This window comes from Caloenas nicobarica, chromosome 5 (genome assembly GCF_036013445.1).
Source record: "Caloenas nicobarica isolate bCalNic1 chromosome 5, bCalNic1.hap1, whole genome shotgun sequence".
NCBI classification, from domain to species: Eukaryota; Metazoa; Chordata; class Aves; order Columbiformes; family Columbidae; genus Caloenas; species Caloenas nicobarica.
Genome location: NC_088249.1, coordinates 10,538,768 through 10,565,470, shown reverse-complemented (window position 1 = coordinate 10,565,470; position 26,703 = coordinate 10,538,768). Strand labels below are relative to the sequence as shown.

Sequence of the window (26,703 nt, the reverse complement as noted above, 5' to 3'; positions counted from 1 at the left end):
CCTTCCCCTCACTGATCACCCCAGACAGCCCCAGGGAGCGACCCAGCATCCCACCTGCCACCACCTCCCCTCCTGAAAAGCCACCGAGAGCCTCCCCACACACCATCTGCTCTCCCCAGGAGACTTGAGGGTGGCCGAGGACATCCCTCCCACACCATCTGCCTCCACACCAGGCAGCGTCTCCCCATCACCCTCCCTCCCCATCCCAGCCAACATCCCTGGGCCCTCCACCTCTGGAAAACCTCATACGTGCCACCAGCGCTAAGCCTCACGGAAAAATTGAAGTCTTTATTTGCGCTCTCCATGACTGGACCCTACACACAGGATGCAGGAACTGGCTGCTAAGAAACCTCACTGAAAGCCCTGCTTCTCCACACACACACATACAGAGCAGAAGGTGCTGCCCGTCCCCTGGCCACCCAGTGAGGACAGGCACAGCAGCAGCCGTGATGGCACAGGGCTCATCTCATCTGCAGGGTTGGTGGTGACACACTCGGTGTCCCCCATGGCTCCCAGCCACTGCTTGCAAACAGAATATACTCTCGTCTGATGGCAAATGTCAAATGGCAGAGATGTACATAGACATCAACATGTATGCAGCAGGAGCCATCCGCATGCTGTGGGATTATTTTTAGCCTGACCACGATCGAAATGTCAGGGGGGTATTTATTTGTTTTCTCTGGAAGGCTCACTGCTTGAAATCTCCATTGGCAGAGGCTGACTGTGACCCTGCTGTCACAGTCGGGCCTGTCATCCCTTCCCACCCTTCTAAAAAATGTGCAATTAAGTGGGAGGGGAGGGTGACTGGCCTGGTGTGCCTGGCAGGGCTGGCACCCTTTGGAGGGCAGGCGTCCACCCAGCCCCACAGCCCAATCCATACCCACCCGGCCAGGCTGGAGCTCCACCAGCTCAACGAGCCTCTCCACGTCCTGGGAAAGGTCTCACCAAAGCTGCAATGGACAGCTATGAAATGCAAGGGACATAGGAGCTGGGTCTTTGAAGCAGACATGCAGTCAGGAAGGGCAGGCAGGCCATAGGTCACTCTCACTGCCCTTTAACAATGTGAGGGATGGAGCATAACGATGCTGAGGTCTCACAGTGCCCCAGAAGCCCACAGAGGACACCCTGGAGATGGAGCAGCCTGTTCCTTTCTGCTTCTTTGTCACTCGCCCCACACTCAGCGCTATGACAGAACCAAAGCTCAGGACAATTATAAACCTGCTCTGGCTTCTGTCAGGCTCACAGGAGCTGCCCCTGAGCCAGGACACCCACGTCCCTGGGGCGACAGCATGGCAGAGCCTGGAGCACCCACCAGAGTCTGAGCTTTCCAAGGGTCCCAGAGCCTCATACATTGATGGGTTATGCACAAACTTGACTCTTTTCTTGTTAGGGAAGCAGATTCAACGGGGAATGGCCACTCCGAAAAGCAATGGCAGGTCTGAGGTGGCAGAGCTTTTTTGCTTGTTTACACGGCTAGAGGAGCAGTAACGGCCTATGCTAACACAATAGCAAAGGAGGACCTTGAACCAAATCCAGCTTGGAGGTTGTGACTAGTCCATAGATAACTGGGAAGAAAAGTCAGTGTTTTCCCAGAGGAACTGCCTATTTACATCTGAAAACAGCACAGACCTTGCCCGGAGGCTGGGACAAACAGCTCCTTTCACTGCCTGCTTCCCATGAGGCTTTCCCTTCCCTCTGCAAGAGGAAATTTCCAGTAACCAAGGTATAAAAATGAATGCAAGACTCTGCCCCAGAGCCAGCTGTAAAACTCATAAGGGAAGAGCTCCCCATCCTACAGCCATTGCCAAGGCAGGCTGTCCCCAAAGCAGGTCACAGCATTCGTGTGTGGGGAGCAAGGGACGGGGCAGCCCTGTTTGCACCACTCCTGGTGCAGGTCAGGCTTCAGGGGCTGGATCCAGGTGCCCAAACCCACAGGCACCACCAGCACCATGGGGTAGGCAGGATTCCCAAACCGGGGGTCCTGGGCCCCTGGGGAAGGTTGCGATGCCACGTCAGCTGCTAGGACATGGTGTGGTGCAGCAGTCACTGGTTTTGTGGGAGATTATATGAAACAAGGGATGGAAACAGAGAGAAATTTGGTGAACGGGAACCTTCCTTCTCCTCTACACATCGCCGTGCCTTGTCCTGGGAATAACCACTGGGACTCAGGTAAGTGGCAATCTCTAGAAAATTATGAAGGATTGTCTTTCTGCCATACCCCATTCATCTTCTGCCTGGACTTTGCACAGAAGATTAGGATTTGGGCCACGTGTTTTTCCTGCAAAAGGGAATGTGTCTTCCATAGCTTTCAGGCTTCTCCGTTCATCCGGCTGCTGAAGCTTTCAAGGAGCTGTGATTGCAGATGCTGCCACGTGGGAGTAAGACCTCTTGTTTCTCACAGCAGGCCTGAGGGAAAGCAAGAAAATATCTGGGTAATTAAATAGGACTCATCTGAACATGTGCAACAGCTAAATAGCAAAAACATGTCTCCTATGCACAGACGCTTGCATGAAGCTGTATTGGCATTTACCTGCTGAAAATCTCCAGTTCCCGGGCTACTCTGGCTAACACAGTCCATGGGCCCACAGCCAAACCTACTCACTCCTCTTCTGGGAGGTCATTTCATACTAACACGAAAGAACCAAAGATAACACTTTTCCAAAGTGCCCCCACCTCCATATGCAGAAGGGACAAATACGTGCAAATATTGTATTCCTGGCTGGGAGAAAGCAGATGATTCCCAAAACACCTGCAGGTCACGCCCCAGAGCATGGCAGCAAAATCACGGGGCTGGGATGAAGGAGGGAGGTGACCTCCCTTTGAGCACATCCCATAACTCATTTCACTGTTACTGCTACCCCTGAGCTCAGGTGAGTCTACCAGCCTGGGCTGCACATGTGCACTGCAGATGCAGCCAGATCTTCTGGGATTTGGGAGCCTATTTACCCAGGCGATTTCAGCAAATAGGAGATTAAGTGACTTACAGTGTTTTAAAAACATGTTTTCCTGAATATCTTTTCTAAAGTGAAGGCAGTGCCATGGGTAATTTCTTTAAAGGAGTGTATAAAAGTGAGTGGCTGATAGCTAGTTCATTATATCAGAATCAGTTTTCATTAAGAAGGGAAAGTTTGTGTGCTTATTAATTGTTTCTCTAGTTGCTTTCTCTCCCTGATTTCAGAGTAGCCCGCTGTCTGCTTGTGCCTGGAGGCCCCAGGTCAGCGCCCTGTGTAACTCAGCCCTGATCTGCTAACACAGGGAACTATAAATAAATGGTGACACCGGAGAGTGGCGGCGGACGCGGGAAGGGACTGTGCTTCTCAACCTGAGACAGTCAGTCTATTCGCCTTATCCAACAGAAGGTGACTGTTGACAATCTGTAAATATTAGCTGAGGGAGAATATTTCTGATAGCTAAAGGCTCTGGCCTGTCAAAGATAAAACAAAATTCTCTGGCTCTGAGGTGGACAAATTTGCACTAAAAAGAAGTTGCAGATTATTTAAAGTGAAGAAAACAGCTGCATGTTTTCCACTAAGAAGTATTTTTAAACCATGAGGACATGCTTACTTTCAAGATCTGCTGCAGCTTACCCCCCAAAATCCCTGATTTGTGACTGTGAAGGAATTACTCGGGAAACTGAAAGGAGATTGCAGGTGCTCCAGATGAGCCCTGGCAATTCATGCCAAGGGGATTTAAGACATTACAGTGACAGTCATCCCTCTGACTTTTATCTCTCCTCTCTTCTGCCACGAGCTGCTGCTGCCGGCGCAGAGGGGACACGCTCACCTCTGGTGCCCGCAGCATGGCACAGTCACTGGACAGGACAGAGACCAGTTTAATTAATAGAGCTCTCATAAAGGGGGCAGGAAAGCAGGGGATCATGGAGCAGAAAATCCCTCAGTGTGCCCTGCCAGGAGGCAGAGACACTTGCCTGGGATACCTGCCCGTGCACACATGGGAGATGGGACGGAGGGGATGCTGCAGGGACAGGCAGGCAGGAGCGAAGAACAAGGAGGAAGAGCCCTGTCTTCTCCTTTGTCCCTGCAGTAATCTGAATCACACATCTAAGCATGCAGCGCCCTGCACTGCCTACAACACCACGCTTCCTGGAGAATTGCAGGCGGAGAGAGGGAAGTAGAACTGGCGTATACAGCAACAAAGACCTCCGGGAGGTGATGCTACAGCCCTAGTTGTTCCACCTCCCTGAACGCAGGAAAGCTATGCATGTTACACACAAGCACGCTCACACACACACCTACCTTTGCTAACAGCAGAGACAGCCACAGAGTCCATATTTTCTGGGTTTTACTTCTATATCTGCAAAAAGCAAGTTTGCTTCTGTTTCTGATTCCCTGCAGTTATCGTGAAAAGCCTTCAAGAGAGAAGCCCTGTCTTCTCGGCTGAGCGAGTCTTTGATGTCCAGCACTGCGCTCAGATGTTCCTTCCTTTCCAAAAGGGTGAGAGGGCAGGTCAGTGAAAGAGTCAAGGAAAAAAGCTTGCTTCCTATCACTCAGTTTTGCTGGGCCAGACCAAGGCTTGAAAGCTGCTGAGCTGCTTTTTGAAGCCCTCTGGCCACCTAGCAAGGAGGAGGCCGTATCGCGAGAGCTGGGTGGGATATGGCTGAGCTCATGGGTCCCAACCCCAGTGCACACAGCATCCCCGTGAAACTGTAGAAATCTTCACCTCACCTAGAAAAAGATCTGTATCCACCAGAATAGGTTTCTGGTAACTGCATTTGACCATTTGGAAGCATTTTTTTATCTATTTTCTCCCCTACTTCTTGTTCATCCAGAAGGCTACAGGAGTTTTGCTCTATGTAGCATTGCTTCGCGAGTGGGGCCACAACATATTAGTCTGATTGACAGACAGGGCAAATGTATCCAAGCCAAACAGTTTTAAACACACGGGAATCTGCTCAAATCAAGAGCAGTGTATCTACTCACACCTGGATGACCTCCTCTGAGATCTGGATCAGAATAATATTATTCTGAGTACTTCTTATGCCCACTTCCTATACTATATATATATAAATACATAGTTTTGTATATATTTTCCAGAATCACAGAATGGCTGGGGTTGGAAGGGACCTCTGGAGATCATCTAGTCCAATCCATCTGCTAAAGCAGGTTCACCAGAGTAGATCGCGCAGGAAGGTGTCCAGGTGGGTTTTGAAAGTCTTCAGAGAAGGAGACTCCACGGCCTCTCTGGGCAGCTTGTTCCAGTGCTCTGCCACCCTCAGATAAAGAAGTTTCTCCTCATATTCAGATGGAACCTCCTGTGCTTCAGTCTGTGCCCATTGCCCCTCACCCTGTCGTTGGGCACCACTGAAAACAGTCTGGTCCCATCTTCTACTATTTATATGTGTGTGTGTATATATGTAGTAAGAGAATAAGAACTGCTATGCTGTATCAGATAACCAGCTTTTTAGCTCAATAGCATCTTCGGATTTAGCAAGTGCTTAGGAAAAGAAGACAGAAAGCAGACAAAGCATAACATGATCTCTCTTTGTCTTTTTTTTTTTCCGCCTCCCCCTGCTTCTGGCAGTCTGCAGTTTAAGGGCTTCCTTTGCTGGGGGCTATATCATGACTGTCATGTTGAATAGGCACCGAAATAATTATCTACCACAAATTGTCTGCTATTCACACTTTTGGCCTTCACAGCATCCTGTGACAGAGAGCTCCACTCTGTAATCATGTTAGCTTGGAAAAATACAGTCAATAGCACAATACATCAGAACAAAAGATGGATATAATAAACCACAGACTTTGGAAAAAATTAAGATCTCACCTTCCTAATAAAAGTTGGGTTTCATTTCTGTTGTCAGCTTCCTTTGAGAAATGAAAGTGTATTCTTGCTGAATACACCTAGGATTTTGTGGAAACAGAATCATAGAACAGTTTGGGTTGGAAGGGACCTTCAAAGCTCATCCAGTCCAACCCCTGCCATGAGCAGGGACATCTTCACCCAGATCAGGTTGCTCAGAGCCCCGTCCAGCCTGGCCTTGAGTTTCTCCAGGGACTGGGCATCCAGCACCTCTCTGGGCAACCTCGGCCAGTGTTTCGCCACCCTCATTGCAAAAAATTTCTTCCTCATGTCTGGCCTGAATCTCCCCTCTTTTAGTTTAAAACCGTTATTCCTTGTCCTATCACAACAGGCCCTGCTGAAAAGTCTGTCCCCATCTTTCTTATAGGCTCCTTTTAAGTACTGAAAGGTCGCAAGAAGGTGTCCCTGGAGCCTTCTCTTCTCCAGGCTGAACAACCTCAACTCTCTCAGCCTGTGAAAGCCAAAAGCCAAGTGCTTGGAAGTTATGAAATGCCTAAGTTAAAGGTGTTCTTGAAACCTACATTTGGTACACATGTGCCAGTAAATTGTCCATTCAGGTAGTATTTTTCCACAGTGTTACTCCTGCTTTGTTGACAGCCATTTCATCCAACCTTCACCTTTACGGAAGGACATCTCAACTTCACTGGTTAATGTCTGGCAAAGTTATAAACCTTGTTAATCAGCACCTGCAAATAGGCAGCATCAAGTGCATTCAAAGGTAAGCATTGTGCCTGGCCCAGCACGCTGAAAAGAGAAAGTATTGCAGGACTAATAGTGGTGGCAAGTAATCATGTAAGAAACTACAGAAGTCAAACCAACAAAAGACCTTACCTTAGATCAGGAAATTCTTTGAGGATGGGCAGAAGGGCTATTTTCATCCCCTCAGCATCAGAAGTTTGAATAAGTTCTAAAATGGCTTTTATAGGATCCTTAAGGGAACCAGCTGTAGGACCCTGTGGAAAGAAGGAAAGGTGTGTTCAGGGCAAGCGAAGCAGCACACAACATTAAGAGCTGGACTTGTATCAGACTGGGGATGTCACCGTGTGGGTTAGGAGCTTCGCAAGACTGTGTTCACATATAGAAACCTGTTTTCCCTCCAGGATGGGAGAAAAGAAACTGGGGTGTAACCACAAGCAGCTTCCAGGACAGCTGGGCAACTGCCTTCAGCAGTGCAGAATCCCCTCCTGCATCTCCTCTGGAAAAGCAGGCAAATGTACCTAATTTTTCCCCACCTCGCCTGTCCTCTCAAGGCCATTTTGCCCTTTGGGAAGTTGTTTCCTTCCAGAAGTAAGCACAGCCCTATACCTATGTGGAAACAAGCTCTGTTGGCCAGACATGATGGCATTTCTGCTGCCCTGGAACAAGCCCAAGGACAGCAAACCGACCTTGGGGAAAGGGTGAGGGGACACAGATCCTCTCACAGAAAAAAACAGAAAAAATGGCAAGCAGGACTGGACACTGCGAAGGATATGACATGGCTGGCAGATGCTGCCTGTGGTCAGCTCCATCTGAATACACAGAAGAAGAAACCCTCATCCAGAAACACACAGCATTTTTAGCAAAGCCAGAGGCAGCAGGATGCGGATGAACTTCTGAGAGAGAGCTTCAGGTCTTGCTCACATTTTTCATCGGTGCAGTAATGTGATTAAATTGTTTTTCTGAATTATTGATGCCATTACGTCAACAGAGACTCTCTGACAAAGCAAACCCAGAGAAGGGGCTGCCAAAGTGGGCCAGGAGAAGCCCAGGTTCCCCTGATCTCCACGGGGCATTAGGAACAGCAAGCTGCATTCTCAGTGCAGCTTACCTCTGCATCAAACATAAATTAAAGATAATAGTAATATTCGAAGACAGCCTTCTCTCTCTTCCTCCGCACTGCAGACACACAGCATGTGTAGCTCTGCGCAGCGCACAAGCTGTACTCGGCTCCTAAGGCACCGGCTCTGTAAGGCTTCATACTTGGCAAGCTCACTATAACAAAATGCTAATTAAATTGAAAGTGTCAGATTTAGTTAAGCACTGTATAGACAGGCAAGGTTGGAGGTAAGCAGCCCGCAATCTAAAAGGACAAAAAAGAGGTGTCTCATCAGCAATGCTTGAGTGCCTTTGACATGTACTGCTTTTAGGAGAGAAGCGAGGTATTTCCTAATGTGCTTTAAGGACAGAGGGGAAGGAAGAGCTCAAAGAGAGGGCAGAGCAGGGCAGGGAGCAGGTGCAGCCTGTGCAGCAACTGCATGATAAATTCAGTCTGCAGCAGAGGACATATTTTGCATGCATAACCGTGTACCTCATTTGACTGAGGATCAGGCTGTCCTCTGCAAATTGCTTATGCATTCCCTTCCCAAGGTTTCCGGTGCTCCCACATCAATAAGAAAGAGAACAGACTGAGGACACAAGGGAAACAGTGCTAAGTAGATGCAGACTTTTTTCACCCAAGCTGAATGTAGGGGTTTAGTAGATAATTAGATTTCCTGTATCTCCTTTACACTATAAAACCAGCTTTCCTTGCACATGACATCCAGCGCTGATGCTGAGCACAGCATTACTGGTAAACTTCAGACGTAAGATTAGAGAATCCTCCTGCTATTCTCAAAGGCTCGATTGCTCAAAGCATTGACTTGTTGATGACTGATCATTCCAGGAAAGGTGGGTCTTCAGCTAAAGCTCTGGCAGCTTCCAGCTTTCCACCATGAAACTAATGCATTAATTGTAATGGATCTGAGTGGTTTTTAGAGGAGGCTACAGAGAATCGTTTTGATTTTTTTCTTATTCTTTTGACAATGTAAGAATTGCTGACAAATGACTTGTGGGGGACTCATCTGGGAGAAAACAGATTTCCAGTCCCTAGCACTTAAATTCACAAGAATGACTCAGAATTTGTGAAATTATTAAAACTAATAAAGCCGAGACTTTTTTATCTGCTCTGTCATATCTGAGTCGTGTTACCAGACTACCAGCCTCTTACAAAGAGCATTGCCTGGGTGCTCTCAGCCCGCATTTGCAAAAGAGCTGGGCCAGGGGCCACAGCATGGCTGGAGTGGCTGCAGGAGGAGCTGCTGCTGGCATTGTAGTCCTTGCCTTGGGTCAGCAAGGTACACATGTGACAGCCTGGTGGCATCCACAGATGCTATGTGCAGCACTGCCAATTACACGGGATTAGGAATTGAGCAAAGAGGCTTTTTTAAGATTCCGAAGTTGCTTCTGCAAATCAGACCTAGCATTTTTCCAAGAGTTTTCTTCAAAGGTGTGGCTCTGCTTTTGCACCCCATCTACCCCTTTTGCAATGCCCCTTTACCTCCTAATGGTGTGAGGCGTTTACCCCGCAGGAGGACTCAATCCTCCCTGCAGCCATCACCAACCACAACAGCATCAGCATGTTTCTGCCCGTGAGGAAATGCTGCAGCACAGGGAAATGGCTCATGCAGCCATCAGCCCAGCTCTGAGGAGCTGGGAAGGTGCTGTGGGAGGGAGGAGGCCGGATGGAGGGGTAACACCACATACCCCATCTTCAGGGAGCAGCAGCATACGGGGCACTCCACAAAGAATGTGAAGATGTGGAGCAGCTGATGTGGGTCATCATGCCAGAGGTTCAAGGGAGAGCACTGGGGGGAACGCAGGTCTTCCTCCTCTGCACCCCCATGCCATGTACCAAAGGCTTGCCTGGAGGAGCTGACAGTTTTGGAGCTGTCTCACCAGCTCAGAGGAGCATGCCTCATCCTTATTTCGGTGGCAGGAGTGCAAAACTTGCCTCTTCTAGTCACACATTTCAAAACTATACACTAACAGCTTCCGGCAGATCAGAAGGGTCGTCAGCACATCTGATTGTCATTTCTGTGAAGCTGGATACCACTGTGGTAAGACCTCTTAAGCTTTTCTGTTGCTTTCAGAGCTTTTTCCTCTGCTGGTACTGTTCTTGATGACAGAGAGCAAAACTGTAACCATATCAAAGACTTACTAAGCATTCTTCAAAGATGGTTTGCAGCATGCTGTGATCTTCTTCTATTTTGCTGATAATCCTCCTCCTCTGCACAGAAGATGATTTCCTGGAAGTGGTCAGGAGGGCCTGAATGTATTCTGTAATAATGATGGTGTTGACAGCCTTGACGAGAGCCTGTTCCAAAGCAAAGAGGCCCAGATTAACTTCTCTGTATTAAGCAAGGACCAGACTATACCTATAGGACCCTGACCAGTGTAGACAGTGGATATAGTGTCCATCCAGACGGCTGTCCCATTTCTTTGCTTAATTATCCCTCTAAAATGCCTGGTCTAGCACATGGAGTACCTCCAAAGTGTATGTGGATGACACAAACATTGATGATAAGTGCGGAGACATCCAACCACAATCAATGGGACCAGTTAGCTGAGCCAGAGGTCGCTCACACTCCAGAGCAGCAGGGACACTTGGCTTAGCCCCAAGCTAACAAACGTTTCACTTGGGGACAGCTCAGACGACAGACAAAGCCAGATCTCCCTGAAGCATCCCCACTAGACACGTCCCAGGGCCTTACCCTTGGGCACACAGTTGTGGCTGGGCACAGAGAAGTCACCTGGGCATCTCTGAGCAACCCACTACCTGCTGAGAAACCCCAGTGCCGAGACCATGCAATGCCTGAAAGGGGAGGGAGAGTGAGCGTTTCTAAGGGGAGATGGGCTGCTACACAGAAACCACATTTCCACTAGCAATTGTAATCAGAGCAGTTTTAGGCTGCAGTCCAAAGGTACAGGAAATCCCCAGCTCTGTCCAAAACAGACAAAGCAAGAGACAGACAGCTCTGGCACAGTGCTCCACCACCAAGCTGCCACTTGCCCCAGCATTAGTGTGACATAATGTCCAGTGACAGGCTCTGAACAACAGCAGAATAGCTCCTGATTTTTTTCTGTTCCATTACATTTTTCCACATTTCAAAATGTCAACTAAAATCAGCGTTGTCAAAGAGCCTGCAGGCCTGGGAGGGTAAGAGAAAGGGAGTCGAGTGCTTAGGGGGACATGTGCAGCACAGGTAGCAGCAGCAAATCCAACCTGCCTGCAAAAGAGGGTACCTCAAACACCAACTTCATTACCGAAGAAGCAGACTCAAGGATGTCATGGGACCCTAGACAAATGGTTTAGGCCACCATAAAGGTAAAAATACTTAGGTACTCTGAGGTTGTTCTCTGACAACCCTGGCATATTGAACTCCGCCTGAGAGACTATGCTCTTTGGGGACCTGGACTTTTCACCTCTCCAAATGTCCACTCTCCATCAAAGGGATAAATATTCCTTACAACTAAGGGTGAAGCGCATTAGAAGCTGAGGAGGTTTCCAATATAATGGTATTGGGGCAACAGCAGGATCAGAGATGGCCCGATGCTCCTTCTCTGTATTTGGGAGGTACATTCAGTTTCTACATTTCTTCACTGGTTGGTTTCTCTGCTGAGATTATAGAAAGGTCCTGACTGTCACAGCAAAAAAGAGATCTAACTCTCTTGGACAGAGGAACTAGACTGAGACCACTAGATCTTTAAAAGCCCTTTTGGCAACAGACACAATTGTAGTTCGGATTAATGTTCAAATACTGTGTCATCCCGAGGTTTAAGGACTAGTTTTAGTGATTTCCTGGGTAATATATTGTTCTTACTTATTTCTTACCTCATACATGTCTGTTTTTTTCTTCCCAAATGCCAGAAAGCTTTGCTTTAAGGATTCAAGGATGTGGTCAAAACCACTGTCACACTTTTTGAAGTGCTCCTTCAGTGTTCCCTGAGGAAAAGGGACAGACAGAGTCAAAGGGTGCACATGTAGAGACACCACACAGGCAACAGACACAGATTACTGTGCTTTTGCTCTTTCTGCTTTTGGAAACAGACTCCTCCATGAGCTGCAGCATCCAGTGCCTTCATTTCAAAGAAAAGCAAAACATGAAAGAAAGAAACCATTCAAATTCAGGACGGATGTATTAAGTTCTTCAGCCCAAACCTGGAAGACCAAAAACTACAAAAAACGGGTGGTGATAGCTCCAATCCAGGGACTATATAAAATGTGCCTCTACGGATGGGGAGCACAGGAAGATCTAGCTGTTCCACACATTTTTGCTCTGGCATCCTGCTCCCAGCATGGCCATTGCCTCTTTTTCCGTGGGAAAGTAAAAGGACCATTAAGCAGGCAGGCAGGGGATAAACTCTCTTTCAATCATTTGAAGCCCGTGTCGACACAGCCAGGGAAGGACTGAAAACCTGAGCCCCAGGTCTCCTGTTCCTCCCCAGGGTTGTCCGTGCTCCCTGTCAGAACCGCCCCCAGCTCCCGTCTCGATGTGTGGGCCCACGGGACAGGCTGGTAATGAGCTCTGGAGCCCAAAACTGCACAGTGTGGCCAGGGTTTCTTTTGCCATTTTCCTTTTACTGCCTTCAGCATGCTCAAGGGAGCCTGTGCAACGAGCCTGAAGATGCTCAGGTGAACTTCCCAAGGAAATGCACAACACCACACATCATTAGGAGCCTGCAATAGTGTGTTTTCTAGACATGGAGCCCACGATGTGAAAGTGAATGTCTGGGCCAATAGTCTAACATTAGAAAGTGTGAAGGGAGGGGAACTTATCCCAAGGGAGAGACACATTTCTGGTCAGCTTTCTCTACATCCTGACTACCCATGGCAGCCTTGGGCTCTGTGAGTTATCTCTGCCCTGGGGAAGACGCCTGGCTGCTGGGGGTGAGCAGGTGTCAGGTGAAGTTCAGCCCTTGGGGCCTGGGTGACTAGGGCCAACATGGGTACCCATTTGTAGCACAACAGCAAATACTACAAACAGTGGAATTGGGATACCCAAAACTGGAAAAGATGGAGCTGTCAATACACAGTTTCAGACGAGGCAGAGGAGAGTACTGGGCCTGAAGCTAAACCATGGTTTCATCCTTTCCAAATCAGGACATGAGAGTGAAGTGCGTGCCTGCCCTACAGTCTGAAAATATTCAGTGTTAACATGGGTCTCCCATACCTTTACTTTAGAAGTGATTGTCTGCAGAAAATGCTCCATAATCTCATCTTCCATCCTGTCTAGAAATCCATTTACCTTAACATCCTGACCAGTGCTGACACTGCAAATGTATGTTAGCTTATGCCAGACAGTCCTGTTTAAAAAAAAAAAAGGTTATGGAAAGTATTGATCAGATCAAACCAGGCTATTCTCTCACATCAAAACTCTTCCTACAATAACCAGCATGACTGCTGGGTAATTGAATGGACACAGGCTCAGGTCCAGGGCTAGCTCTGTGACCCACATACATGCACCCATCTTTTGGATGGCTCTCATTAAGATACTGCCGCAAGGACACAAAAGCTCAATGTACACAAACACCACTTGTATCCATCACTAGTGAGATTAAATAAGTAAAATTTCTCATATTTTCAAAAATGAGTAGGCATGAAGTGGTCTTGACAAATGGAGGCTGAGTGAGCATCCTGTGTGCTTCCAACACCCTACAAATGATGATGAACAATCTTCTTCCATCAGAATAGTCTTCAAGTCAGCTGGTTAAATTTGTCACCAGCTTGAAAACAGACATTTTACTTTCCGGAAAAGTTCAGTGTATAACTTTATTCTTAGTATCACTGTAAAGAATTACATAAAAGACCCTTGTAAGTATTCAGTCAAGGATCTAGCATCAGCAACATGCAAACATAACAAACCAAAGAGCTACCTAGGCTCAACAAAAGGCTCCAATGTCAAGCAAGCACTGTGCATATGCTGGATTTGGGCGTTTTGCTGACTCCAGAGATCCCCAGATAATTTCACACAGGAAGAGGAGAAGCAACCTTCTTTTCTCCACTGCTGCAAGCACTTCTGAAATTAGCTCGTAGGTGCAAACAGCCTCCCCCACCCTTCTGTGCTTCATTGCTTCTCTCCTTCCTAGCAACCCCAGGGAAAGCCTGGCATGTTCGTCCAGGTTTCATTCAGCAAAACACTTAAGCTTGGGCTTACCTTGAAGTGCAGTAGCACACACAGTGCAACGTTTATGAGGCTGTCCTAATGAGGGAGAATCAGACCAGGGAGAGGAACCACATCGCAACACATGGCAGGGTTAGCCAGGATAATGTCACCACATGAAACACAGCATTGCTGCCTGCCTCCTGCTCAGGGTCATGGACACCAGGATGAGAGAGATGCTGGTCTACAGGCCATGTCCCCAGCACCTGCAGGGCCTGGGAGCAGGCGAGAAGGAGCAGCACTGCCCTGCTAACACAGCAGTCCCGGCCCCCTCTCACAGGGCAGCTGGGACAGCTCTGAAGGGCTCTTACTGACTGCAGCTGGCTCCCTCCACACTTAAGGTTTGCTGTGCATGGGGTAGGATGGCCAGACCCAGCTGGAGGAAAGGCTGACCCCATAGCAGAGTTAGAAGATGATGAGACAGCAGAAAATTCATTTTGCTCCACATGTCACCAGGGTCTGGTTTCTAACCTGAGAACACAGCAGTTCTCCAGGATTCGTAAGCTGCTGCAGATCCCAGGGTAGCCATCAAGCTGGATAAAGCTTCTTACTTCATTTTCATAGCTAAATTAAAACAGGAAGAAATATCTTTAAGCTAGCATGCTCTGTAACACATCTGATAGCATTAGCCCAGCAGCAAATGGGAGAAATATTCTGTGATTATTTGCCTTTTCAGTGCAGACGCTTTTACTCTTCAAGGCGTGAAGGACAAAGTCTCTGTCCTGCACAGCTGGTGAGGAAGGAGAGCACAGGAACGGCACAGGGAGAGCCCTTGAGCTGCCTGGGTGGCACTGCTAGGGATGGAGAGGCAGGAGGTTCATTTTACCATTGCCGTTACTGCAACACTTGTTTCTGGGAAGCACCTGAGTCTTTGCCGATAAAGCCAAAGAATAAAGCCTCAGTATGTACGAATAACCCACAAAGACTATTGACTGCTTCATCACAGCTTCAGTCACACAAACAGCTCCTGGATTACTCCATTTTATAGGAATTTCCTTCCCCTCAGAATGTGAAGTGCCAGGGATCTTAACCCAAACCTCCTTCTGAAATATTCTTCTCAGCAGCACTGGCATTTTCTGCTGCAGGGCATGCACAGGGAGGGAGATGCCTGAGAGCAAAAAGCAGATAAAGGGAGCCAGAAAAAGTGGTAAGAGGGCAGAAGATGAGAAGAAGACATTTGTCCTCCTCTGAGAAGCAGGATGGAGCAGAGCTCCTCGCCCTCCCAGGGAGCCAGCAGCAAGCACCATGCCTGGGAAGCACAGCCTGGGCAGGAAGGGCCAAGCCTGGGCACTGGCCATGTGGCTGCCCCTCTTTCTGGTTGTTTTTAAGGTCTGAGCCTCTCCAGAATAAACATGCCCCAAGGCTTTAACCTGTCCAGGCAAGTCCGGGTGCGCTTTGTTCTCTCAGCTTTAGCCCAACAGCAAACGCTGTGCACATCGACAACAACAAAGGGCTGTCTCACCAGCAACAGCTTGATGGGAAACAGCCATCAAACTAAAGAGGGGCAATGGCAGATCTGGTGAACACAGCATCACCAATCACTTCATCGGTATTTCTTTCTTTTGAGCACTGAGGACATGTCAAGGAGGAAAACAGCATCCCTTGTACCTCTCCAGGAAGCTCAGGCACTCCTCCAGGCACACAGCTTCCACCTTCTCGCTCAGGCTCTCACTGACATGCCCGGCAGCCTCCGTCTTGTCCGCTAGTATCTGTGGATTTCAAGGCATGAGAGGAGAAAGGGCCAAGGCCATTTTTCCCTATGCAGTGAACAGGAATACGTCCCATCCCTCACCCTGGTGCAAATCATTCTGCCTTCTAGGAAGCAACTTCTGTTTTGGTTTTGAGAGCCCTTGTGGAAATAAAAGTATTTTTTAGGAGCCTGATTTGAATGCCTGATCCTACACCTTTGTTACCACTGCTTTCATTGTGGTCAACAGGATGGAGCCAAGTCCTGCGCTCGGGGGAAGCCCGTGCCCACAAATGTTCTCTGGTAGCAATGTCCAGCCTGGCAGCTCAGCTCATACAAAGACCTTTCATGTGCAGGAGCACCTGTACTTCTGTGTGACACACTGGCAGATAAATTTGGGTGCAGCCACTAACAAAAAAAGGTTAGGCAGCTCTAACTGTGTGATCTGCATCTCTGCCAGGGTCCCTACCAGGGATGTCTGAAGAAGACAGGTGTCTTCTTCCCAGCCACCACCTCTCATGCCTGACACATCAAAGTGTGTCAAGCCCCATGGCACCTGTCTCGCCCCACTGACCCCAGATGGGTGGCCCAGGTGCTTGCAGGAGGCTGTGCCACAGCTAAAAATCCACTCTGCACTGGGCAGGCTTGAGCAGGTGGCAGCTTAATGCTGGCCATTAGCTGCTCCGTGGAAACAAAAGCTTGCAAGGGGAGGAGAGCCAGATGGATAAAAGGAGACAGATGGACTCATAGGCTATGCTCTCCCAGTGCTCTCAGAAGACTCAGCCAGAGACAAAGGGTGATTCACACTGTGAATGGGTTTTTCCACTGCTCACAACAGATGTAAAAGTTTACCCAAAGGGACAGGATAAAACATGCCACCCCAAAGTGTCCGGAAACTATGGCTGATGAGTTTCCATGACACCTTGTTCATTTTCTATCTGGTCTTTAAGTGTCAGCCAGAGAAAATTGAGGAAGCAGTAATTTCATAAGACTTGCCTATTTATCCAGGCTTTCCCTTCACCTACCTCAGAGCATTCAAACCCACCAGTTACATACACAATGGAGCAAAACTACTTGTGCTGAAGCATGACCAGGTGTTCCAGCGATGAGGACCACAGCATTCAAACCAGGCATCAGCCTGATCCCTGTTAGAAACCTTTGCTCTGTCAGCCAGAGGCAGGAAAAACCTAAGCCAGTTCAGCAGAGAAAAGCCACCCTAGCACAGATACATCACTGAGAACATCACTGGTCCACCACTCTGGGAGCACAGGCAAGGTAAGGAGGGAGCAGACCCCTCTGTGAGCTCTGCTCTTGGTGCCTGAGTCCGAGCTGGCCCAGAAAAGCCAGTTTTTGCCAGCTAAAGCTGTATCCTTACAAGGAAAGCCAGCTGCTGTTGATCTGCAATGTCTACTGCCAGCCTCAAATGAGGTGCTGGAGGTTGTCTGGCATCCCAAAGGACCATGGGGCTCCTTCCCTCTCTCATGACCTGAAACAGGACTGCCGCAGGGGTGGTGGCAGTAGAGAAGAAAGATACAGTCACAGCAACCCATGACGTGCCCCAGATCTCTAGCATCACTTGAGTCCACACATAAACCCCAGGATTTATTTTAAGCCTTCTGCAGGTCTTGATCCAAACACCCTCTGGCCGTGGTATGTACTGCTCAGAAAACAGCAGAAGTGCTTCTGTGACACCCTTCGACATCCCTTGTGCTGCCGAACGCACCGGGGCAGCAGTCGCAGCTGTACCCAGCACACAGGCAGGGAGCAAGCTGCCCACATTGGCACTGCCAGATGCAGGGACCTGCCCTGGCTCAGCAGCTCTCGCTGCTTTTATGAAAGTGCTCTGCAGAACTCGTACAGAGCAGACCAGTTAACGTACAGCATTACTTTCCAAAAGGTTACAAAAAAATCCAGGTACATATATGAAAATGTGACTTCAGCTTGAATCAGCTAATCTCAGACTCAATCCTTTTTAGTTAGTTTAGTTTTCTTCAAGTATGCACAAGAGGAAAACAGGTTTGGAAGCGAACAGATGCAGTTTAAGTATGGCAGCTAACTTGCAAGCTTTTCACACACTGAGCTTATCCCAAGAGATGCAAAACTAGGTCTTGCCAAATACCTACATGCTAGTGTGCAAAAACATGACTGCCCAAAGCATGGGAGTTTTTCAGTTCCCCCTGGTTTACCTGAATGACTGCAGCATCTGCACCAGGGGGTTTCCCAAAATCAAAGGCTTCTTTCAGAGCTTTTCCTACTTCCTTCTAAATATTAAAAGAAAAGAAAAAAAGAACAGTTGAGATACAATGGCATTCATATCGAGTTAGGTTTCCCAGCCTCTCATTATGCATTTGGACTAGATTAATTTCTGCCTCTATTTTTCTGGCCGTCCCGTTTAACCCAAACCTGGCTATTTTCCAGCCGATCTAATAACACTATTCTGTTTTGTTCTACATTGTTTGTTTGAGTTTAAATGATTTGCAGCTTCCTTTCATCCCAGTGTCAGCTCGGGTTATCTACTGTCTTCCCTAGTTAGCTTAGCTCAAATGAAGGCGCCCACACAGCAAAACAACGCTTAGACACAACCCTGTGCTGCCAGCTACTGTAGCTGAGATTTTCCACCCTCCTCAGCTCCAGCTGGCACCCACATAAACCAGCCAGCGTTAATTAAAAGCATTCCCTCACTTGAGCCAGGGACTTGGGAGAGCAAAGGAGTTGGGTCAGTGTTTAGAGCTACTGTCATGGTGAGATGAGCCCCATGAGGCTGCATGATGGGAAATTTCCCAAGACTGGGCTGGCTTATGTTAGTTTGAATGGGCTGTAAAAACAAAACTAACACTGCAGAGAAAGGGCTCATTGCTTAAAACACGATCTGACCTTTATAGAAGCTTTAAACTCAAAAGCCTGGCTCGCTTGTTTACCCTTTCATTTCTGCATCTTCCTCCAAGGAAACAGAAAGAATTTGAAGTCTGACCTTCCATTTTTGTCTTTGTTCTTTTCTGGCTGATGAATTAGGAAATATGTGGCTGTCACTGAAGAATTTCATCAAAAGTATATTCAAAACAACTGCTCTGCCATACTCATTGAAAAGTGTTAATCAAAGACAAACAAGCAGTTGTAAACAACTCAAGATAAATTCCTTTCCTCTTGAGTGCCATCACCTGACTGTGAGCAATTGTGTGAACACGATGTGCTGGGATAACACATCCCAGACAAGCTGCACAAACACTTCTAGCCTGCCCCCGTTGCACAGTAAAATGTGTCAGCTTAAGCCAACACGAAGGTCTTGCTCCCCAATGGGACAAAGCACGCATTTAGTCGGTAACTGCAAGGCAGTAACTTGTTGAGCCACAGTACTTAGTTGCTTTGGATCAGATGATGTGTCTTAATTAGCATGAGCTTGCTTGTTTGTAGCTCTTGTGGTGACAACAGCACCTCAGGTACCACAGCTCCAACAAGGAAAAGACCAGAATTTTTGCTGTAACAAACAGTTCCAGCTTCTTCCTTGTTCCTCCCTGTCTGACCAAGACATGGCACCCCATGTTGTAAAGCTTCCAACCTATGGATGGCCAGCCCACCTGTGCTGAGTGCCCAGCCAATCACTGCCTCTTGGAAAATGCAGGAGCCTGAGTTATAACTCAAGTCCTTCCCATCTGCAGTTTTAAAACATGCAAGAATTTAACATCAAATCATATAATCATAGAATAGTTTGGGTTGGAAGGGACCTTCAAAGGTGATCTAGTCCAACTCCTCTGCCATGACCAGGGACATTTTCAACCAAATCAGGCTGCTCAGAGCCTCGTCCAGCCTAACCTTGAATGTCTCCAGGGATGGGGCATCCAGCATCTCTCTGGACAACCTGGGCCAGGGTCTCACCACCCTCATTGTAAAAATTTTCTTCCTCATGTCTAACCTGAATCTCCCCTCTTTTAGTTTAAAATGATTACCCCTTATCTTATTGCAACATGCCCTGCTAAAAAGTCTGTCCCCATTTTTCTTATAGGTTCCTTTTAAATACTGAAAAGCCACAATAAGGTCTCCCCAGAGCCTTCTCTTCTCCATGCTGAACAACCCCAACTCTCTCAGCCTGTCCTCACAGGAGAAGTGTTCCATCCGTCTGATTATTGTTTGTGGTCTCCTCTGGATCCTCTCCAACAGGTCCATGTCTTTGCTGTACTGAGGGTATTATTGAGACCTCTACATAATTATCAACTGTGGACAAAATTGCTAAGATGCACAACACGGGTGGGAGCGCACCACTGACACACCAGCAGGCAGGTGGGGACAGCCTTATTCGTTTGGGCAGCAGCAGGTCCTTGGCTCAAATTCTCCAAAACACATGAACTTCTCAGTCCTCCTGTTGTCTACTTGAAAAAATAGTGGGAGGGAAGAAGACACAGACTCAAGTGATCCTTTGCAGGTCAGTGTAAACCCTCCTTGAGCTTCTGTCCAGGTGTGCATGTTTAGTCCTGTCATCTCCGGTTTTGGACAAAGAGGTAGTTTTGAGTTGAGGCTGCAGAAGCAGGGGATGGAAAGTTCATTTTCCACCTCCCAGTATCAGAATGAACCATGATGTCACGCTGGAAGGTTTGCCTTGCACTCATGTCACGTTCCCCAGTATAGCAAGGGCAGTGGTGATGGATCGACAACCCAATCGATGGCACCATCATTTCCAGTTCACCAGCCTTGCAACCTCAAAAAGCACAAAGCCTCCTTGCCCTAGACATGTCCGGGCTGAGGGAACGCCGCCTGCCTGCAGAGCTGGCTGAGTTCCCAGCAGTGGTGTGTGGAAGTGGTTTTGAAACCCACGTGGCATCTGAGCTCTCAGCACCTTCAGATGTGGTTACAGCTTTCATCACTCATTTCTGTTTAAGGAGATTTAGTTTACACAGGTACCAGGCCTGCACTCCCTGTGACAAAGCCAGGATTTCATAGGCAAAGCAGACCATGGCTTATTCTGGTCATGTCTCTCTTCATTTAGAAAAAATTAGTCATCCATTGAGGTAGCAAAACCTATACCATGTGATTTAGAATAACAATTATACATTACAGTCACTCAGAGATAACCGACAGGATATTTGCTCAATAGCAGCTTCCTGTATATTCATAATAATGAAAGGGCTGGAGTATCCTGGAAAAGAAATAGAGGGATAAAGCAGGTTTTATAAGTTATGCCACTGAGTTGAATGAAGAGACATCCCTAATTTTTCCATATGGAGTCAGCTCGTGTCCACTTAAGGTCAACAGCTTGAATCTGGAGCTGGTCCTAAGCTGGCCAGGTTTGAAGCGAGCTGGGTCGCTGCTGTACTACACTCTCCAGCAATTCCAGTTCTGTTCTCTGTGTACAACATGGTACCGTGTAGAGCTGCAATGCTTCCAGGTCCAAGGTGGCATGAAAAAATGCAGCCAGCCCAGGGCAGTGGAAAAAATGCAGCCAACTCAGGGCAGTGTGGCATAGGAGCTGGTAACAACTGCCAGATCTAGGTGAGCCCGCTCAGCACGTGGTGAAAGCAGAAAGCCCATGGTTAAACAAAAGCTTTCTCCAGCCATTACATTAGAAAGAGAAAGAAGAAAAAAAAAAAAAGAAGAAAAAAAAATATTAAATTCTCCATCACTGTTAGTCAGCATCTGTAAGGGTTTGTCAATGACTCAGTGATAACCTCACTAGCACTACCCTGAGTAAGGTCATTTCCTTCATTGAAATATGTGCTAAAAACAGACCTGAAGAACATGTGGTCTTCCCCAGGGTAATGATTAGAAACAGCCCATAAGGATGCTTAAACACTTAAATCAGTATGTTTTAAGCATATTGTCACCAGCTGGCACCTCTGCTTACATGTTTGTGACTACCTTCGTGTTCTCCTTCAGGGAATAAGTCTTGAGGAAAATCTCTGCAATTTAGAGTACTTTCCCCGTGGTGATTCAGCAGTTTGCCATGGAATTTCCCCCTCTCTGCTCCCCAGGGGCTGGTGGAGAGGGAAAGTGAGAGAGATGAGCGTGGTAACTCCTGCTGCTGCATTTCGGCTTTAGCTGAATCTAAAAGTCCCTGCTGAGTTTTCCAAATAGCATGGTTTCCTCTGCAGCTCCCCATTGCTACAATCCATGTTCCCTCATTCATTTGTATTCCACACACCAAGACAGCATCCTTCAAAGGAGGAGCTTCACTGAGAAAAGAAGGAGCTCCTGCAGCCCTGGAGCTGAGGTGACCTGTGGGGCAAGGCAGGATGCTCTGCTCCGACCTCACGGGAGGGCAGTGCCGGGTGTGCACCAGCTGCACAATTTCTTGTGCTGGGCTCAGGAAACAGTCTTTGCTGTAACCTCAGCAGTGTCAGCCCAGCTGGAGACGGCTGTGAGGCGTCCGCATACAGACAAACCCGGCAGCCTCAATATCCTGCACAGCTGAGGCAAAGGGGCTATTAAAAAAAAAAAAAAAGAAAAACACCTGTTGCACACTCTAGGCTCATTAACAGCTGGAGAGAAGACGAACAGCATCTTGAAATGGCCCTCAATAAGGATGTGGATTTCACCCATAGCCTCCCTTTCCTCCAGATATGCTGGCTTCTGAACAGCGTAGACAGCAGCACTGTGAAGGGGCAGCAACAGGACGAAGAGAGATTTGCAAATGTCCCAACATCTCTTTGCTAAGGAGCAAGGACACGGCAGCATTCCTTTGGCAGAAGACACAGACCTTCACACTTGGGCTCTGCAATGAAACCCGGCCAAGATGGAGACCTTGGGGCTCACACATACCTGAGCAGATCTGGCTCAGCCAGCAAGGGAGCAGCTAATTTAGCAATGGCATTCCTTATTTTAAACCATGTGAACAAAACAGGTATATTGGGGAAAAACTCCTGAGTTCTTACCCGAGTGACTGCAAGTAACTTTTCCTCAGTCTTCAACACAATCCACGCAAGACACTGTACACCAAGGGAAAGGCTGTGCTGGGGGCTCTGCCTGGGTCCCAGACATGTCTCGCTGCTGCTGTGTATAGAGAGAAGATCTCAGCGCAATGGGCAGCGTCCTGCTGGTCCACAGCCCCTCGCCCACCTGGCAGCCCCTGCCTGGCACCTCATGCCAAGCACACGGGGTGCCCTGCAGCACCCAGCAGTGTCTGGGAGTGTTGGGGCAGCCACGACATGGTAGATGATCTGTATCACACCCTTTTTCCAGCTATTCTTTCATGATGTTTCTTTTCCTTCTTCCTGTATTTGCTGCCCAAATTGCACTTTTTGCTCACCATTTCCCTCTCCCTTTCCCTAAGTCCTGCTGCTGAATTCCTTCTCAGGCTTGGGCAGAGTCACCCAAACACACTTCCATGGATGCACAATTTTACAAGTGTCACATATTCTCTCTGAATGGAATAAAAAGCAGCTATATATCAGGACAACTGCATCTACACAGGAGCTTTCATTAAGGATGTAACTGTATTCAGTGAGAAAAATCAAAATAGCAGCTAAGTCTGGCATCTCTGCTTTTCTCATTTTCACTTTCTTCACAACCTTCTGACCTGAATATAGTCACAGGCTGCTATTGTTTTGATTTTTTTTTTCTTGAAGGAATTCAGCATTTTCAAACCACTTACATTTTTTCCTGTCTTTGAGCTTTTCATTATATATTTACATTACAGAATTATTCACCTTCAGTTTCATGTAAGTTTTCAATATTTCATCAATCCATTACTCTTATTTAAAATGGGAGTTTTACCATTTTAAACCCATAAAAGTAGCAGCAGAAGGCATGCATCCTGGCCATGTCTTCCATGTGTCTGAGGACAGCATGAACCAGTATGTACCCACCACCATGCCTCCCTCCTTCGGGAGCTAGTGAGGGGAAGAGGACACCTGATTAACTGTTTACAAGCTAATCAAGGGTTTGAAAGTGCAATTAATAAAAGGAACAGAGAAGCTCTAGGCTTGGGTGGAAGCAATCAAACAACCCAGAAGGGCTGAAAACTATTGGGACATAAGTGGATTGAAGCTGTCAGGTAGCAAAGTAACCAGGGACACAGAAAATCAAACACTTTATCTACCACTATCATACAAAAAGAAATAATAAGCTTCAGGCTTTGATGAAACCCACAGGCTTTGAATTCACGTTGGGGCAAGAGGTCCCCGATGTGCCACTCTTCAGATCATGGGGAAAGCCACATCCGTTTTCCTAAACTTGGGCAGGAATTTAATGATCTGCTGTATGTTTCTCCTGTGATCTGAACACTAATGCAGGAAATATGGAAACAACTGGTCAAACTGCAAGCCAGATAGAACAGCAAGAAAACCAAGGAGACAACAAGAGAAGTCAGCAGAGCACCATGTTTGCAAGAGAAAATTATTCTGGGGTAACTGGAATATTATGGACCTTGCTAAAAAAAAAGGCTTAATGCAATAAAATAAATTGTTTGAGAAAGCAGGACACTGTGCAAGTCCAACAAGAGTCCAGTGGAGAAATACCTGTCTACCTCAGATAAGCCCCTGAGCCCGATACTAAGGATTTAGAAAGGGGCAATACTGCAGTGAAAAAAGGTTGTGATTCTGAGAGCACAGAAGATAAAACAGGCAGTGGGCAAGTCTAAACTCAGCCAGAGTCCTGAGTACCACTGCATTAACAGAAAGCAGAGATTGTGCTCAGAACTGAAGAACAGAGACACAGGGGAAACGTAGAGAAAAATAAGTCCTTCAAACATACCTTGTGTACATTTTAAGGCCCCATTCATAAACTGAAAGACATTGTCTGAAGCTGAAATGGTTGCTGCTAGTAAGTGTGGAAAGGTGGGAAGACAAAAAGGCATGACAGCAGCGGGCATAGGTGGTCAGCAGTCCTGCTTCCTTGAAGACACCACTTCTGTGCTCCAGGCTGGGAAGAAATGTCGTTTCCAGATGATTCAGGTGCTGTTTTAGTGCAGTCTCGTCTGTGTTACTAGAGGAACCAAAGGGAGGAATCTGGGCTGTCATGTACTGTATTAGTTTCTCCTCCAGATCTTTCCTCCAGAAGTTTGGACTCCAGGTGGAAACAGACTCTGTCTCTTGGCTGCTGCCAAGCCACTCTGCTTCCTTCTGCTTCTCCCACCTCAGAGATTCCCCCACTGACTGCAACGGCTCCAGGAACATCCCACCACTTCCACTGAGAGCTTCTCCCACCACAGTCCACATTCGTTCAGCGAGTAGTATATAAAGAGATTCAGACTTGCCCACACCATCTTTTCCAGAACGCTCCAGATCATAAATGTGATCACAAGCTTCAAAAAACTTTCCTTGCTCAATGAATCCACAGATGGTTTCCTCTGCAATAGAGAGAGTAACAACAACTTGATGTTTGTTCACCCCTCTGTAGGACTCATTACTTCAATATCCAAGTACTGAAGTATCTGGTTTATACGTATCCCAAAAATCTTGGGGGTATACTCAAGATCACCTCACTTAAGGTATAGCACTAGTACCTCTCAGTTTCCTCAGGGTAAGTACTTTCTTTCCTCTTTCTTTCTTTCTTTAGTCCTTCCTCCTCCAGGCTAACTAAGCCTGTGGACTGGTCTTCTGCAGCTTTCTGTCATCATCTCAGTAGACCTCTTATTGTGGGCAATGCAGGTTCATTAATGACAGTCTTTACTTAAGGAAGGTATATTTTGTCCAGAACAAAAGCATTAGAGAAAGGACATCTTCTGAAAAAGCCAACAGCTGAAAGTCAAGCCCAGAAAGTATCCTCTGTCTTCTCTACATAAACCCTGGACCAAAGTGCTGCAAACTCTCTTGCAAGGTCCCTTCCTCCTGCTCAGAGTCTGGCATCACTACGCAGAGGGTCTCACTCCTGCCAGCGAGCTCTTGTCTTAGACCAAGGATGCTCAGTGCAGTCCAGGGCCCTCTCTTTGACGGGGCTTTTTAACTAGGCCAAATAACTACATGTGCTATTTCACCCAAAGCTGAAAATCAGAAGGTGGGCTACCCATCTGCAGTGTCTCAGCAAAGGGGATTCACATAACTCCCCATGACTTCCACATCTGCAAGAAGCTGTGGTGACTGAGCCATCACCCTAATCACCAGACACCTCGTCAAGGCAATTATTAAATCTTTAAAGTTCAGAAGCTGGATGGAGAAGTTTTTCTCCGCTGCTTATTTCCAAAGTATCTTACCCATCACACCCAGCCCACCACTAAGAGCTAGAAGTAATCTCACAACAGCTGCACAGAGCTGCATTTCTTTCCCTGTGCATTTTACAGAGGACAAAAATTGCGCAACAAAGAGTTAAGAAGATTTGCCCAAAGGTATCTGGAGCAGAGCCCAGAGGAAAAATCAAACTTGATGAGAACCCTGGGAAAGTTAAGCAAGGTCAGAAGCAATGGGACTCTGAAATCAATTCAGGAGACAGCTTTGGGTGTAGAGTGAAGAATGAAAGAGTATGAGTTTCCATTACCTGTATCCAACTTTTCTCTATGAAAATACCTTATCTGTGTAATAAGAACTAGATCAACCAGGACTGGAGGGAGGAATGTGACACAAAATGGAGAAGGGTCGATGCAAGGATCTTCAGCAAAGCAATCGGCAAGCTGTTCAGGAAGGGTCTAGCAAGCTGCACTCGTCCTGCCTCAGTACATGCCACAGATAGGAAATGATTCCTTGGTACAGTTAGCGCATGTACAACCTACCTCCCCCTCTTCATCTGTGGAAAAATGGCACACTGACACCCAACAGGCTGCTAGTCACAGGTACGTCATCTTTCTCACAAGACACATCAGGGATAAAAATAAGGACAGCAAAGAGAAATACTTGTGAGGCAAAGGGAAAGTAAAATACAAAAGTTTTCAGAGGAGCAAGTGTACAGTTCAGAAAGGACAAGAACTCAGGTGAAGGATAGGGAGGAGGAAAGTATAACGCACCTACTCCAGAAGCTAACAAAAACAAGAGCCTGCGGGGCTGGGAGAGGCAGAGAAGGTCCAGGATGGGACCCAGAGACAACTTCAAGGTTACCTGCAGGCATCTGTCCCTCCACGTCCTTCCTACTGGTTCCCATCTTCAGCAACTTCCCTGCCACATCCTCACCACCAGACTTCTCCTCCGCTGCCTCTTTCCCACCAGCCATGGCCTTTAGCATTTTGCCTGCCATAGTTTTCAGTTTCCCTCTCCTCTTCGCTTCCTGCTTCTTCCTCTCTTCGTGCGTGTCTCTGGGCACCATCCTTGCGTTTTCCCCAGCCATCTCCTCCCACTTGCTGCCTCTTCCCACTAAGGCTCCCCAGGAATACTTTGTCTTCCTCAT

The 26,703-nt window shown here is 47.5% G+C and overlaps 1 protein-coding gene and 1 long non-coding RNA gene across 2 annotated transcripts; one reads left to right on the top strand and one right to left on the bottom strand.

Moving 5' to 3' along the window:
• The first annotated feature begins 1,834 nt into the window (after positions 1 to 1,834).
• LOC135989617 (uncharacterized) lies at positions 1,835 to 7,642 on the top strand. Its single transcript, XR_010606325.1, has 4 exons — positions 1,835 to 2,169; positions 4,356 to 4,466; positions 5,055 to 5,158; positions 6,921 to 7,642. It is a non-coding gene; the product is annotated as an uncharacterized LOC135989617 (long non-coding RNA).
• Positions 1,839 to 26,703, bottom strand: LOC135989616 (exocyst complex component 3-like protein). Its single transcript, XM_065636579.1, has 12 exons — positions 26,418 to 26,703; positions 24,145 to 24,739; positions 22,326 to 22,443; positions 17,652 to 17,726; positions 15,387 to 15,487; positions 14,250 to 14,342; positions 12,789 to 12,921; positions 11,450 to 11,560; positions 9,776 to 9,931; positions 6,652 to 6,773; positions 4,257 to 4,442; positions 1,839 to 2,406 (listed from the first exon to the last, which is right to left on the bottom strand). Exons 1-11 carry the CDS (start codon positions 26,701 to 26,703, stop codon positions 4,262 to 4,264), a joined length of 1,971 nt encoding a protein of 656 aa, XP_065492651.1. The 3' UTR covers positions 1,839 to 2,406; positions 4,257 to 4,261.

Bases quoted from the DNA above. Each gene is read 5' to 3' on its own strand.
- LOC135989616 (XM_065636579.1), bottom strand. From the start codon at position 26,703: ATGAGGAAGACAAAGTATTCCTGGGGAGCCTTAGTGGGAAGAGGCAGC. The intron at 14,343-15,386 runs GTACAAGGGATG...GTTTTAATTTAG, and splicing joins TGCCTGAGCTTCCTGGAGAG to CTATGAAAATGAAGTAAGAA. The intron at 11,561-12,788 runs GTATGGGAGACC...CCTTTTCCTCAG, and splicing joins CAATCACTTCTAAAGTAAAG to GGAACACTGAAGGAGCACTT.